We start from the raw sequence: 13650 nt of genomic DNA on the forward strand, positions 1-13650 counted from the left end.
ACCTGTGAACTCATGAGGATGTCAGAAGTCCATGATCTTCTGTACATGTTGTAGGCCTGGCCATATTTGGCAAATTTTCTGCGATTTCTCAAAGGCCTCGAACCCTCACCACGACTAAGAGATTTTCAAAGTGTGTGAAACTATTGATGTACAATATATGTAGATAATTGTACCTATGTGATAGCTGCTCTGCATGTTACAAAAACTTTATTTTATAAGGTCTGACATGGATTGATAGACACAGATAGATAGAACAAATATTTAACTGGAAAAATACCCAGAGCATTACATCAGAATGTCAGATGCGTGGGCCTTTGGCCATTATTGTGTGAGCATTTTTAAACAAAAACGACCCCATGAATTACTAGTTCTTGTAATGTTCATAGTGAAAAACGATACTGGTTGAAGAAATTTATACATACTTGGCTTCATTTCTGCGAGACAGCGATCTTCTTTTCACTGATTGAATCGTGTTCATCTGATAACAAACAAATTAAAGGAGCATCTTAGTTTATTGCAATCCATACAAAAAATACAATTCAAATGTAGAGTTTGCATTCCTCCAACTTTTAAAAAGAATTATAATCCGATTCACGGAACTATACCTCCCTGGGCCGGGGGGCGCGGGGGAACAGGGGGGAGGTGCGTCATTATCTGGCCATAATGATAGAATCCAAGGTTAATAGGGTGTAGAAATACCGCCTTTAAATAATGTGCTTATGTGTACAGTGTAGTCTGCTGTGTAGTGCATCTATAGTGAACAACATCTTGCATGTTTATGATTTTGTAGGAAAAATAAAGAGAAGCTGCCGTATATGGTGCCCACCCTGGCAACATATATCTTTTTAGGAGGTGCGGTTCCGATGGATTAAGTTGATTCACTGTCAGCCTCAGATGGTATGTGCTTCCCCGAGGGCACCAGACCTGGGAGTGACATACGTGTATTACACTAAATACAGCACACGAGAATAATGCTACCAGCAGAGTAGAGATATGTTCTTTAAGTTTACGTTTCCAACATGATTTTCTTATGAAAACTGTGGGATTTTATATAGTAAATACCATTAAAGGTTCAAATGAATTTAATGTCTCAAATATAAATTCAAATTAAGAAAATGTAATATACGCTTAGGCAACATTTAAACTCAGCTGTTCGCAGATGGAGGTGTTTCGTAGGCTCGCAGGGGCACATTTGGCACCCCTTCTGGTCACGTGGCGGAGCTCAAGGTTTGTAGCCTGCAAAGGTTTCAGGCAGGAGTGGGGCAGCACCATTATAGGTGGGGAAGCCAAGGAGGGCTTGAGCCAGATGGCTGGCTGTGGCTCGGATCTAGGCTATCTCTCCTTGCAGTGCCAACCTGTCAGTTTAGAAATACGGATACCTCGACTTTGAGACCGCAAACGCATTTTGGTGGCCGTGGGCCAACCGTCTCATGCACGATAAACTGCCATTTTGATGTAACAAGAATCGCCATTTTGTTTTCTAACCATTGCTCATTGCTTTCTGTTCCTATTTGCTTTGCAGTATATTTTCCGCTTACACTGCTCGACTGTGAAACATTGTTGTCTGTATGTGAAAAGGACAAGGTCGCAGGGCCGTGAGGATAACAAGAGTTCGCTGAAACACAAACGTAGGCAGCGCCAGGAAGAATGCCCGGCTCCCTCCCGAATGTAGCCTTGAAGCAGAGCTGCAGGGCATTTAATCATTTCACAGCTGCCAGCCAGTCTCGTTATATGGTAGAATATGTTAGAATAATACCGCTAAAGGCTTGAATTATGCTTTTCTTACGGTCCCCCTTTGCTGAGCCTGCTAGAACGTGTCGGCTCCCAGGACGCGATTAGCACCTTATAGATAGCAAGGTCCGGAATGCAACTCTTCCCCCCCCGTATGTAGCTTGCTTCCAAGAACAGAAGCGCTGTGTTCTATTCAACAACTGAAAGATGCCTTCGCACTCACAAATTGCAAATTGTTACTAGAATAGATATTTGAAGGTGTCATAATGGTCGGAGATGTCCATCATCACACCAAGTTCAAAGAAATCCAATAAAGGGGGGGTGTTAAACATGTCATAGCTGATTGTTTGATATGAATTTTGTATATATGTAACTGATGTACGTAATTCACTCTCTTGTGTCCCTCGAGGTCTAGAGATGCACGTCGCGGGGCGTGAGACCGAGTTGGCCAACGGAGACTTTTGCTTTGCAATAAAACCCTAGCTTTGGGAATACAACCTTGTGTCTAGCGTATCTATCATGTGTGGTGACTCGCCTTGTTTCCATAGACGTCAGGGTCCCCTAGGGGCCCCTTTCAAGATGGCGCCCGAATATGGTAACGTTGTAATTGAGTAAGGCGGAGAACGGTGAGGACGGGACGATCGAGCCGAGATCAAGAGGTGTTCGGGGCGCCCTGTAAAAGTGATGAGAGACTCCTTTGCAGGTCTGCACACATCTGATCCCTGATCAACGTGCCTGGCTAGAAAACAAGGAGGCGAGGGTCCCGAAACGAGGCGGAAGCCAAGAAACGCAGACACGACGTTCTTTGGGGCGTCAGTATACAGACAACTTGATTTATCAGGTGAGTCATTCCCCGATTCAAAGTATCCTGATATTGGTTGAGAGTTGGCTTTGCAAAATCAAACGCCCTAGGTAAGGTTGATTAACCAGGGGGAAGGTTGAAACATGCCTGGGGTATTGTCCACCCTAGCGGGGTTTTTCCGCTGTGGTAGACAATCTTTGAAAGATGGCCAAATTGTACCACCTGGGGGAACGCCGGTGTATGAGATGTATGTGAAGTATGGAGTGGGTGCGATAATATTCTGTGAGACTTGGCATAGGCAAACCAGAAAGCAACAAGACCATCAGTGGCCGATTAATGGTAGTTTTGAGATAGCGAGGATAGACAACCTGGAAAGGGTGTTGATAAGAAAGAAAGCGCGTCCTGCAGCATTTGAGACTATTAAAGACTGGAGAAAGGAAGCAATGCTCCAATTTAAAAGCAGAGCAAAGCATGCGCGCAGGCATAAATCGAAAGGTGAAGTAGCGGAAGAGAAGGAAGATGAGGAGTGGACTGAGAGTCTAAGAAGGGCAGGTAGGCGTGACGAGTTGAATATAGAAAAGATATACCCACAACGAGAATTACACATAGCAGATGAATTGATCGAAAATATATTGACCCATACAAAACAAGGCCCAAGATCAGAAGTAAGACCAGACACATCAGTAGCTATTGCCCAGACCCCGCCCGTAGCTCAAGCTCCCCCTCCGGTAGCTCAAGCCCTCCCGCAGCCACAGACCGCATACGTAACACTTCCTATTAGCCAATCAGGCCCACAACAGACACTCCCTGTTCCCATTGTCCCATCCGCACCTCCCGCCTCAGGCACAGACACAGTACCGTCCGTTCCTCCCGGGGTTGAAGTTGAAACCGCGGGCGGAAGCAAGAGGCGGGACTGACCAACGGGGGTGCACGAGGGTAACCCGCAGCGCAATCAGCAAAGAAAGGAAGGTGGAATTGCAGCAACAGGCAGAGATGTATATAGACGGGAATGATGGGACGCCAGCAGTGGCTTCAATATATGACTTCCATAGAAGCAATGAAAGACAGCTATTGTTGGAATGCATGGGTGAATATTTGGTGGAGAAATGGAAACAGCTAATTGGGAAATTAACACTGCAGCGATTGTTAGATTTGAATGCATTAGCACGCTGTAGAGAGAGGGATGAAGAAGTGAGAGAACATGTATATAGACTTTTTGAGCTTAGAGATGAATTAGATAATGATTATGTCGAAATGTTTACTGCACCTGTCAAAGTGTTAACTACACCTGCGTACAGGAGTAGGGATATCGGGAGACCTGGGAAGGAAGAAAAGGGGTCGCATAATGAACGGCAGCAAATACCATCGCCGTGGCAGAAGGAGATGGTGAACAAATTATCATTGCTACAACAGGTGGGAGCAGACTTGAAAGACTGTCTAATAAGAACACAGGTACTATTGCAGCAAGTAACAGGACATAATAGAGGGCGAGGGAACGCACAAGGAAGAAGTAATTTGAATATGCATGGGGTAACAGTGGGACCGAATCAGTGTGCATATTGCAAAGAGGAAGGACATTGGCGAGCGCAATGTCCGCATCTACAGAATAGAAATGGGTCTGGTCAGAGGAGACAGCATAGAGGACACCCAGGAGCAAATGGACAAAACAAGAATAGTATGCAGCAGCATTATAATAACGGAGGTAATCAAAACCAAGGCCAAAACCAAAATGCCCCAAACCAGAGTCAGGGACAGCAAAATCAACAATATAGAAATCAGAGTGGGGGAAATAGAGGGAAGAGTGGAAATGTTTTCGATACACAGCCAAACACGTATTACAGTAATAGTAATGATTACACATCGGACGATGTGTTATTTCCCCAATAGGACAGCCCAGGACAGGGGTCGGAACCAGTGTCTATTCCCGTGAATCAGAGAGGACCCTACGTAGAAATGAGAGTCGGGAATGAGGAGCACCGCTTTCTTGTAGATACAGGAGCACAGAAGTGTTCAATAGACCATCACTTGGTTCCGGATATACCACATCAGGGCAAAAGAATATTTCCGTAGGGTTCGCAGGTACACCAGTCATAAACCCAGTGTCCAAACCAGTCCCAGTTACCATAGGACCATTTACTGAACATTGTCCTTTCCTTCTAACAGGAAATTGTGGAGATAATTTGTTGGGATTAAACTTGTTGAAAAAACTAGGTTCTGTTATACATTGCACTGCAGACGGAGTGTTTCTAACGATATGGCCACACGATGCCCCTGTGTCAGAATTCATGTCCGAAGCGTTACCAGGGGAACTAAGTTAAGTACCAACCTGTATATGGGCAATGCATGACAACGATGTAGGATGTTTAAAGAAAGAGCCAGTAAAGATTATTTTGAAAGAAGGTGTTACCCTACCGCGAATACCCCAATACAAAATTTCGGTTGAAGGTGAGAAAGGATTGAAGAGTATTATTACAGATTTGGTGAAATTAGGGGTAATCGAGGAAATCACAGGCAGTACATGCAACAGCCCGATTCTTCTGGTTTATAAAAAAGGAGGTAATGAGGTACCATACCGTTTCATAATTGATCTACGCGCATTGAATAAGGTAGTAGATCCGCAATTTCCTCTAGTGCCAGACGTCACTACAATATTGACAATAATACCTGTTTCAGCAGAGTATTTTAGTGTAGTAGATTTGAAAAACGCATTCTTTAGTATTCCAGTGGACAAGGACAGCAGATATTTGTTCGCGTTCACATTAGGAGGACGATCATTTACATTTAGGCGGATTCCGCAAGGTTACACGGAAAGTCCAAGTATTTACAGTAGAGCATTAAAAGAGCAGCTAGACATGCTAGAATTACCCGTGGGTTGTGTACTTTTGCAATACATAGACGATCTATTGCTAGCTGCAGACACAGCGGAGATTTGTAAAGAAAGCATTGTATTACTACTGTCACACCTAGCGGCACCTGGCCATAAAGGTAGTTTGAAGAAATTTCAGTATAATTGAAAGGAGGTGGCCTACTTGGGCTACCTACTTTCGAAAGGAGGGAGAAGACTAACGCCAGAACGGATAGAAAGTATTTCTTGTATGCCTATTCCAAAGACACAAAAAGGAGTCAGAGCCATAATAGGCATGGCTTCATATTGCCGACAATGGATTGGTAATTTTGCGTTAATTGTGAAACCATTAGTGAATTTAACTAGCAAGGATGCAGTTATGCCTTTGCAGTGGGATGAGGAATGTCAGAAAGCATTTGATGGATTGAAAACTGCATTATGCTCGGCTCCAGTTTTGGGTACACCGAACTATGAGAACATTTTTAGACTATTTGTGTGTGAAAGTGAAGAATTTGCATTGGCGGTTTTGGCACAGGAACAAGGTGAAAGAAATAGGCCGTGCGGCTATTTTTCTTCTGCGCTGGACCCTGTAGCGCGCACTACCACGATGTTTGCGATCTTTCGCGGCGGCTGCTGCATCAGTGAAACAAACGGAAGGGATGGTATTGGGGCACACTTTAATTCTGAGAGTGCCACATGCCATAGACGTTCTATTAAATAGGACACAGACGCAACACCTCACCTCTGCTAGATTGACAAGATATGAGATTATCTTGTTCGCACCCCATATCCAAATTATGAGGTGTAGCGCTTTGAATCCTGCAGAATTAATGCCACCAACCATAAAAGAAATTGGGAAGAATGAATCACCCCCCCACGATTGCTTAATGGTCACTGAGGAAGAAACCAAGGGAAGAGTTGATTTAAGTGATATCCCACAGAAAGAGCCAGATGGAGAGTTATTTTGTGACGGCTAATGTTTTAAATTACCAGATGGCACGACAACTGCCGCATACGCTATCACTACCCTAGAGAGTGTTGTAGAAAGTAAAAGAATTCCCTATAATTCAGCACAAGCCGCGGAAATAATAGCATTGACCAGAGCCTGCAAGATTTCTGAAAATTTGAATGTGAATATATATACTGATAGTCAGTATGCTTTTGGAGTGGTTCATAATTTTGGTCGACTCTGGGCTGAGAGAGGGTTTCTGACATCACATGGCGCCAGAATTCAACATGGCCCTTTGATTGTACGATTGCTGTCTGCACTCACATTTCCAAAGCGCCTAGCAATAGTGAAATGCGAGGCACATAAAAAAGTAACATGCAAAGTAGGAGAGGGAAACGCGTTTGCAGACAGAATTGCGAAACAAATTGCCACTGATTTGAATACCAAAATGATGACGGTTCAGACAGAGAAAGTACCCTGTATGATAGAAGATGGAGTTGCCACTGTCAAACAAATGCAGGCCGAGGCTACGGCCGATGAAATACAGGGGTGGGCAGAATGATCTGCTGAGTTGGATCTGGAGGGTTGTTGGGTGGACAAGGGAACTAGAAACTGGATGTTGCCAAATTCGTATGTGACTGCAATGGTCACAATGGCCCACAGCCCTACGCACAACTGTGCGAAGAAAATAATACAGCACCTTTCTACAGTTTGGCAGAATGTAAACATAAAAAAGAATGCAGAGAGGTTGGTGCAGAACTGTATCACGTGCTTGCAACACAATGTAGGGAAGGGAACGGTGACTCCAACAGGCAGTTTTGGCCCGCCCTCCATGCCATTTGAGGTAATTCATTTTGATTTCATAGAGATGGAGAGGTGCCAAAACTTAAAATACGTCTTGGTGGTGATCTGTGCATTCAGTAAGTGGGTGGAGGGAGGCATATCCTTTGAAAGACTGCACAGCAATGAGTACGGCAAAAGTAATGTTGAAGGAGTACTTTTCCAGATTTGGCTTGCCCCGAGTCCTATGGTCTGATAATGGACCGCATTTTGTGGGTGCAGTGGTATTACAGATATGTGCTGGTCTCCAGATTGATAAGAGATTCCATAGTTCAAGGCATTCGAGTTCTGCCGGTCTTGTGGAGAGGCACAACGGGATTCTTAAATCAAAGATTTGCAAGATTTGTGCGGGAAGCAAGTTGAGTTGGGTGGATGCATTACCAATAGCACTATTATGCATGCGTACGTCTGTACAGGCTAAAACTGGGCTCTCCCCGTACGAGATCGTAATGGGGAGGCCGGCAAATGTTTGGTGCGCACCTCAGCCAAAGCGACTAAGTGAGATAGAACATCCTGTGCTTAGTACTTATTGTGGCCTTTTAATGTAGAAATTGCGTTTGATTCATCAGCAGGTGCAGGAGGCATTACCAGTGAGATACACCGGTCCGGGGCACGCGCTGGAGCCAGGAGACTGGGTGCTGCTAAAGAACTTTGAAAGAAAGTCATCATTAGCACCCAGGTGGCGCGGTTCCCATCAAGTACTTTTGGCAATGCAGACGGCAATACGGGTGGATGGAAGGAAGTCGTGGATCCATGCCATCCATGCCAAGAAGATTCCAACTGCACTGAAAGACTTGCCTGACACTGATGACCGGAAAGAGACAGCGGTCCCAGGAACAAAAGAAGCTGTTGCCAGTAAGCAGCCACCTAATCTGCCAAAACGAAAAGTGAAACTCGAAACAAAGTCTGAGACGATTGCCAAAGAGAGGGAAGGGCAAAGAGTGCCCCAACGTTGCCCAGCAGAATCGACATCACTGCTGACCGATGCAAAATCTGCCTTGCAAATACCAGCAAAGCCAAATTGTGTACCCCTTTGGCGCCCACCAGCACTTGCCAGCACGCCAAAAAAAACGGATCTGCATCATTGGCGTGGCGCACACCAGCACCTGCAGTAGCGCCACAGGCTGACTTTGAGCCTGAATCTGGAAGTGCACCGGCACTGTTCACGGATCATACGATACCAGGAGCAAGGCGATAGAACCTGCGGCCTCGGAAGACAAAGTGATCCGCAGTTCTTTTTGGTGTTTTATGTCAACCTCTGGTTCAGCTCATGGACGGAGAAGGAACCAGAGGTGTAGAGGAGAGAAGCGTGAGAATTGTGCAAGTCGGACAATTCAAGACTCGCGGCTCCTCGGTGCGATCATAAAAAGTACATGTGTCCGGAACAAGAGCGGACAAGCTGGGCGTACATGATACTAAGGCGATAAGATAACTGATCAAAGGTCCTCTGAGCAGTATAAGAAAGGACAAGTGATCTCGCCTAAAAACGAATAATCGAATTCAGGTTAAAAAAAAACGGGCAGAACTGAACCATGACAATTCCATTGAACTTATTAACATCAGAGCAAGCGCGACGAAGAGAGATATTCACAACGAACTGTGATAAGAAAGAAGAAGGACGACGAGAAACATGCCGGGACCGGTTCCAGCCTCCTCCTGCACCACCACTGCTGAGAATGAGTCAATTATAAAGACTATAAGCTTAAGAAAAACGCATGGTAAAACAAATTGTATGCTGGTACTAACAATAATAATGTGCTTTATGAGCGTGGTAGCACCGATATCGACAGCCCTAATATTATGGTGGGTAGAAACAATACACCCATTAGAAATGTTTTTACCAATAAGTAATATATCCACTACTGAAAGCCCGGTTCAGGTGATCACTTATACCCTACCCCCAATGGAAGAAAAACACAGGGAAGGTTTTGGAAATAACACCTTATTGTTGATAATGAACATGATACAGGCAATCCTGAAGAAAACAAGCTGCTGGGTATGTGCCCATTTACCACAGCATGCTGGGAAAGGAATAGGGTGGTATGTGCAGCCATTACCATTAAGTTCTGCATGTAGTGCATCTTTAGGTGCAATGTTCTATGGGAAATGGAATAAGGGTAATACGGGTCAATTAGACAGAACCAACATGAATGAGTTTGAGGAGATAATAATGAAGCCTGTGGGTTGTTCCATTTTCCATAATGCACAAGTAATAGCCCAGAGCCCTCGAGGGAAAGTACACGAAAGATAACACAACAAAATAGACGAGATAGATTGTCCCCACCAGAAAAAACGTCTGTAATGACATTTCGTGTAAGAACAGAAGGGGACAAAGATGCAATTCCCCCATTTTACACAGTGAATTATAGCCCAAGAACTGTCCCTTTTTGTCTAAAAAAGAAAGGCTCTTTTTCAGTCGGAACATATGCTGGTTGTATGAATACAGTGGTATTAAAATGGGAAATAGAACCAGTATACGTAGGTGATCCAGTTTATTTTATATGTGGAGAGAAAGCATACCCTTGGTTGCCCAGAAACTGGGGAGGTACATGTTACCTAGGGCTACTGTTCCCAGGAGTATTCCTCTTAGAAACAGCAGCCATGGCCAGATTATCCAGAACTAGAGTGAAAAGGACTGACAAAGGTGTTTTAATAGCAACTGATGTAGCAAAATCATTCATTCCATTCTTAGGGCAGATAGTGAACTCCTATAACATAAGGCAACTGTCCAGAATCCTATGAAAATACAATAAACTCAACAACGGATATATTATTTAATATGACGTTGGAAGAAAGAGGAATAAGGTTAATGACGCTGCAAAATAGAGTGGCTCTCGATGTGATCCTGGTAGATCATGGGGGAATTTGCAAAATAATGGGAACAGCATGTTGCGTTTATGTCGATGATTATTCCCCCACGATCTTTGAAGCAATAAAGAAAATGCACATTCTAAGTTCTGAACTCCCTACTGGAGAAGGGAGCTGGGGAATAGGATCTTGGTTTTGGGGAATACTACGTTCTTGGGGATGGAAGTTGATCTCAATATTAGTAGTGGTATTTGGAATATTCCTAACGTGCTGTTGTTGTATACATTGTTTACCCATAGTTTGCGCTGAGGTAACTGAGGGATGTACGGAAGGATGTATGCATATGATAACAAGGAAAAAACAACCTCATGATCGGACTCACCCAGACCCGAATGAGAGGAGAGCAGAAAAAGAGTTGATGGCAATAGATATTGATGAAGACAATGATGTCCACGATAGCATGCAAGACTCAGACATAAGTACTTCAGATTCATCATCACTAGAGGAGGTTTCAATAAATAGATGAGATGTTTGGCATATGGCCAAAGGAGGGTTTGTCAGTCTAGAAATACAGATACATCTACTTTGAGACCGCAAATGCATTTTGGTGGCCGTGGGCCAACCGTCTCATGCACGATATGAAAAAAATATAGGTTTTCGAGTTTGCCAATGAACGGCCATTTTGATGTAACAAGAATCGCCATTTTGTTTTCTAACCATTGCTCATTGCTTTCTGTTCCTATGTGCTTTGCAGTATATTTTCCGCTTACACTGCTCGACTGTGAAACATTGTTGTCTGTATATGAAAAGGACAAGGTCGCAGGGCCGTGAGGATAACAGGAGTTTGCTGAAACACAAAAGTAGGCAGCGCCAGGAAGAACGCCGGCTCCCTCCCGAATGTAGCCTTGAAGCAGAGCTGTAGGGCATTTAATCATTTCACAGCTGCCAGCCAGTCTCGTTATATGGTAGAATATGTTAGAATAATACCGCTAAAGGCTTGAATTATGCTTTTCTTATGGCCCCCCTTTGCTGAGCCTGCTAGAGCGTGTCGGCTCCCAGGACGCGAATAGCACCTGATAGATAGCAAGGTCCGGAATGCAACTCTTTCCCCCCGTATGTAGCTTGCTTCCAAGAACAGAAGCGCTGTGTTCTATTCAACAACTAAAAGATGCCTTCGCACTCACAAATTGCAAATTGTTACTAGAATAGATATTTGAAGGTGTCATAATGGTCGGAGATGTCCATCATCACACCAAGTTCAAAGAAATCCAATAAAGGGGGGGTGTTAAACATGTCATAGCTGATTGTTTGATATGCATTTTGTATATATGTAACTGATGTACGTAATTCACTCTCTTGCGTCCCTCGAGGTCTAGAGATACACGTCGCGGGGCATGAGACCGAGTTGGCCAACTGAGACTTTTGCTTTGCAATAAAACCCTAGCTTTGGGAATACAACCTCGTGTCTGGCGTATCTATCGTGTGTGGTGACTCGCCTTGTTTCCATAGACGTCAGGGTCCCCTAGGAGCCCCTTTCAAACCCAGAGCTGAGCCAAGCAAAAGGGGCCCTTTCAAACTGAGTTCTTTCTAAAAAAGTATTAGAACTTTCTGGATGAGCTGGCTCAGCAATCTACACGGTTCTGACAATGTGGTAACAAAGGGTTATCTGAATGAACATAGCCCTCAAGTGCCCTATACTGTGTAGTTGGAGATCAAAAATGTGGTAAGCACAAATTGGGTGTGCGACGTAGGACTCTTTGTGTATTACACTTGTGTGGGAGTGAGGGGCCAATGGGCCCCTCTCTACCATCACTTCTCAGTACAAAACTTGGACCAAGTGCCTCTAGTGGTGGGTACGCCCCTCGCCCTTCTGCGATACTAACTTTTGGTTGTATTCAGGTAGATGGGACCACCGAGCAGGACACAGGGCATCCATTTTCTGTACCCCCTTTCGACTCCATCTTGGTAACTAGGCCTCACTGCGATAGTACAAAATGCATCTCTCCCTTTTGCCCGTCGCTGTAGCTCGGAGCACATGGCCCCCACCTTCGTCCCCACTCCAACTGGAAAACTCTGCGGCTCAATTCTCACGCTGAGGCCGGAGCTGCTTGCAACAAATAATAAATGTAACACATCCCTTTTCCTCTGAGATCACTGTCCTGCATGTGAACCAACATGAGCCAAGCACATAGCTTGTCCATCTCCACAAAAGTGTCCTTGCCCTCTTACCCTCGCCAGTTGAAACTTACTGCCATTCTAACCTTGTGTCCTTGCAAGGCATCCCTCCTTTCATGTGCCAGACTGCCAACCTCGCTATGAAGCCCACCCAACAGACCCCCCAACTAACATTAGACCCCTGTGCAGTATATCGTGCCCAATACTAACAAGTGCCACATACCTGACATTCTTGTGAGACTAATCCTATAGTTCAATGACAGTATTAAAGTGGTCAAGGCCCTTAAACCTGTGACCTGTGTAACCCAAATTTGTAGATGGTAAAAACCCTTGAGTGATTTGTATAACGACATGATACACTACTGAGAGTCTTTTGATCAACTGTTATTTAGTGCATGCATTACTCGGAATGTATATTCTTACCTTAGATAGTGACCACCGTGTTTCACAGCGACCTGACCTTCACCCATCCGGAGCACAAATGTCTGACGTCAATCCTCCCGCCAACCAAGCAACCAACCCGGAGGAAGAGATGATGCCCACACCTAAGTCACCACCACGGCTGACCAATCCTGGTCCAACGTAGCATCATATGTTAAAAATGGAGATGTACTATATAAATGTGTTGTAACCTTGATGTGGTCAGAGCGCTCTCAGAGATTTAGATAAACATTCCTTAAACTCTTGCAGCCTGCGCTTTTGTGCCTTATTCCCTGCCCAGGGAGTGTCTGTTTTATTCATTTTAGTCAGGGTGGGCACAAACACACTGCATGCACAATTTGTGTCTGGGCACAGCTGCAAGGTGCCCTTAGTGCACCTTAGAACTTCAAATGCAATTCTTTGGAGCTCATTTTGCTCCGGGGCATACCATAAATGGAAGGCGTAAAAGACTTACATTAACTAATGCCCCATTTTCCTCAATTTGTATGCCGGAGAGCAGGGACAGAACGTAACTTACGTTTCCTCCGCTCCCTTCCTCTCCTCCATACAAACACTTCAGCATTTGCACCCACATGCATCTTCATACCGCCGCAATGGCTGTGGTTCCCTATGGAGTATGTAGGTGTTGTGAAGGGAAAAGGGACCAGGCCCCTTTAAGTGAAAACGAAAGGAGACGAGGGACAGGGGGAGGGGCGGGAGGAGGGGAGGTGGGAAGGAGAGGGAAAAGAGTTACTGTAGAAATAAAGTAGAGTCAAGACATACTCAGGTGTCCGTGTCTTTATTCGGGCCCAAGTGCGCCCTTAACAACTGGCGACGAGCGCCGAAGAACCCGCCTTTGAGGAGGAGAAGATGAGCGTGGAGCACAGCGCAGTCAAAGAGTAACTGCAGGCGAGTGTCGAGACGGCGACGCCGGTGAGGAGGTCTGGCGGCCCCTGCCCAGAAAGGGAGCGGAAGGAGATGCGGAGACCAGCTGGAGTCGTGGAGGGACCCAGCAGCCCCAAGCAAGGAGCAGGATCGCGGCGCTGGTGAGGAGAGCAGCAGCCAGTCCAGGAGGAGCCG

The 13650-nt window shown here is 45.2% G+C and overlaps 1 protein-coding gene across 1 annotated transcript in view; it reads right to left on the minus strand.

Moving 5' to 3' along the window:
- The window catches only part of LOC138511076 (trichohyalin-like), a 3831204-nt gene that overhangs the window by 2815948 nt on the left and 1001606 nt on the right, over nucleotides 1-13650 (minus strand). Inside the window, exon 9 of the mRNA XM_069626576.1 lies at nucleotides 423-478. Coding sequence (XP_069482677.1) covers nucleotides 423-478 — 56 coding nt within the window. The remainder of the gene's footprint in view (nucleotides 1-422; nucleotides 479-13650) is intronic.

This window comes from Ambystoma mexicanum, chromosome 6p (genome assembly GCF_040938575.1).
Source record: "Ambystoma mexicanum isolate Mex_15411 chromosome 6p, UKY_AmexF1_1, whole genome shotgun sequence".
Lineage (NCBI taxonomy): Eukaryota > Metazoa > Chordata > Amphibia > Caudata > Ambystomatidae > Ambystoma > Ambystoma mexicanum.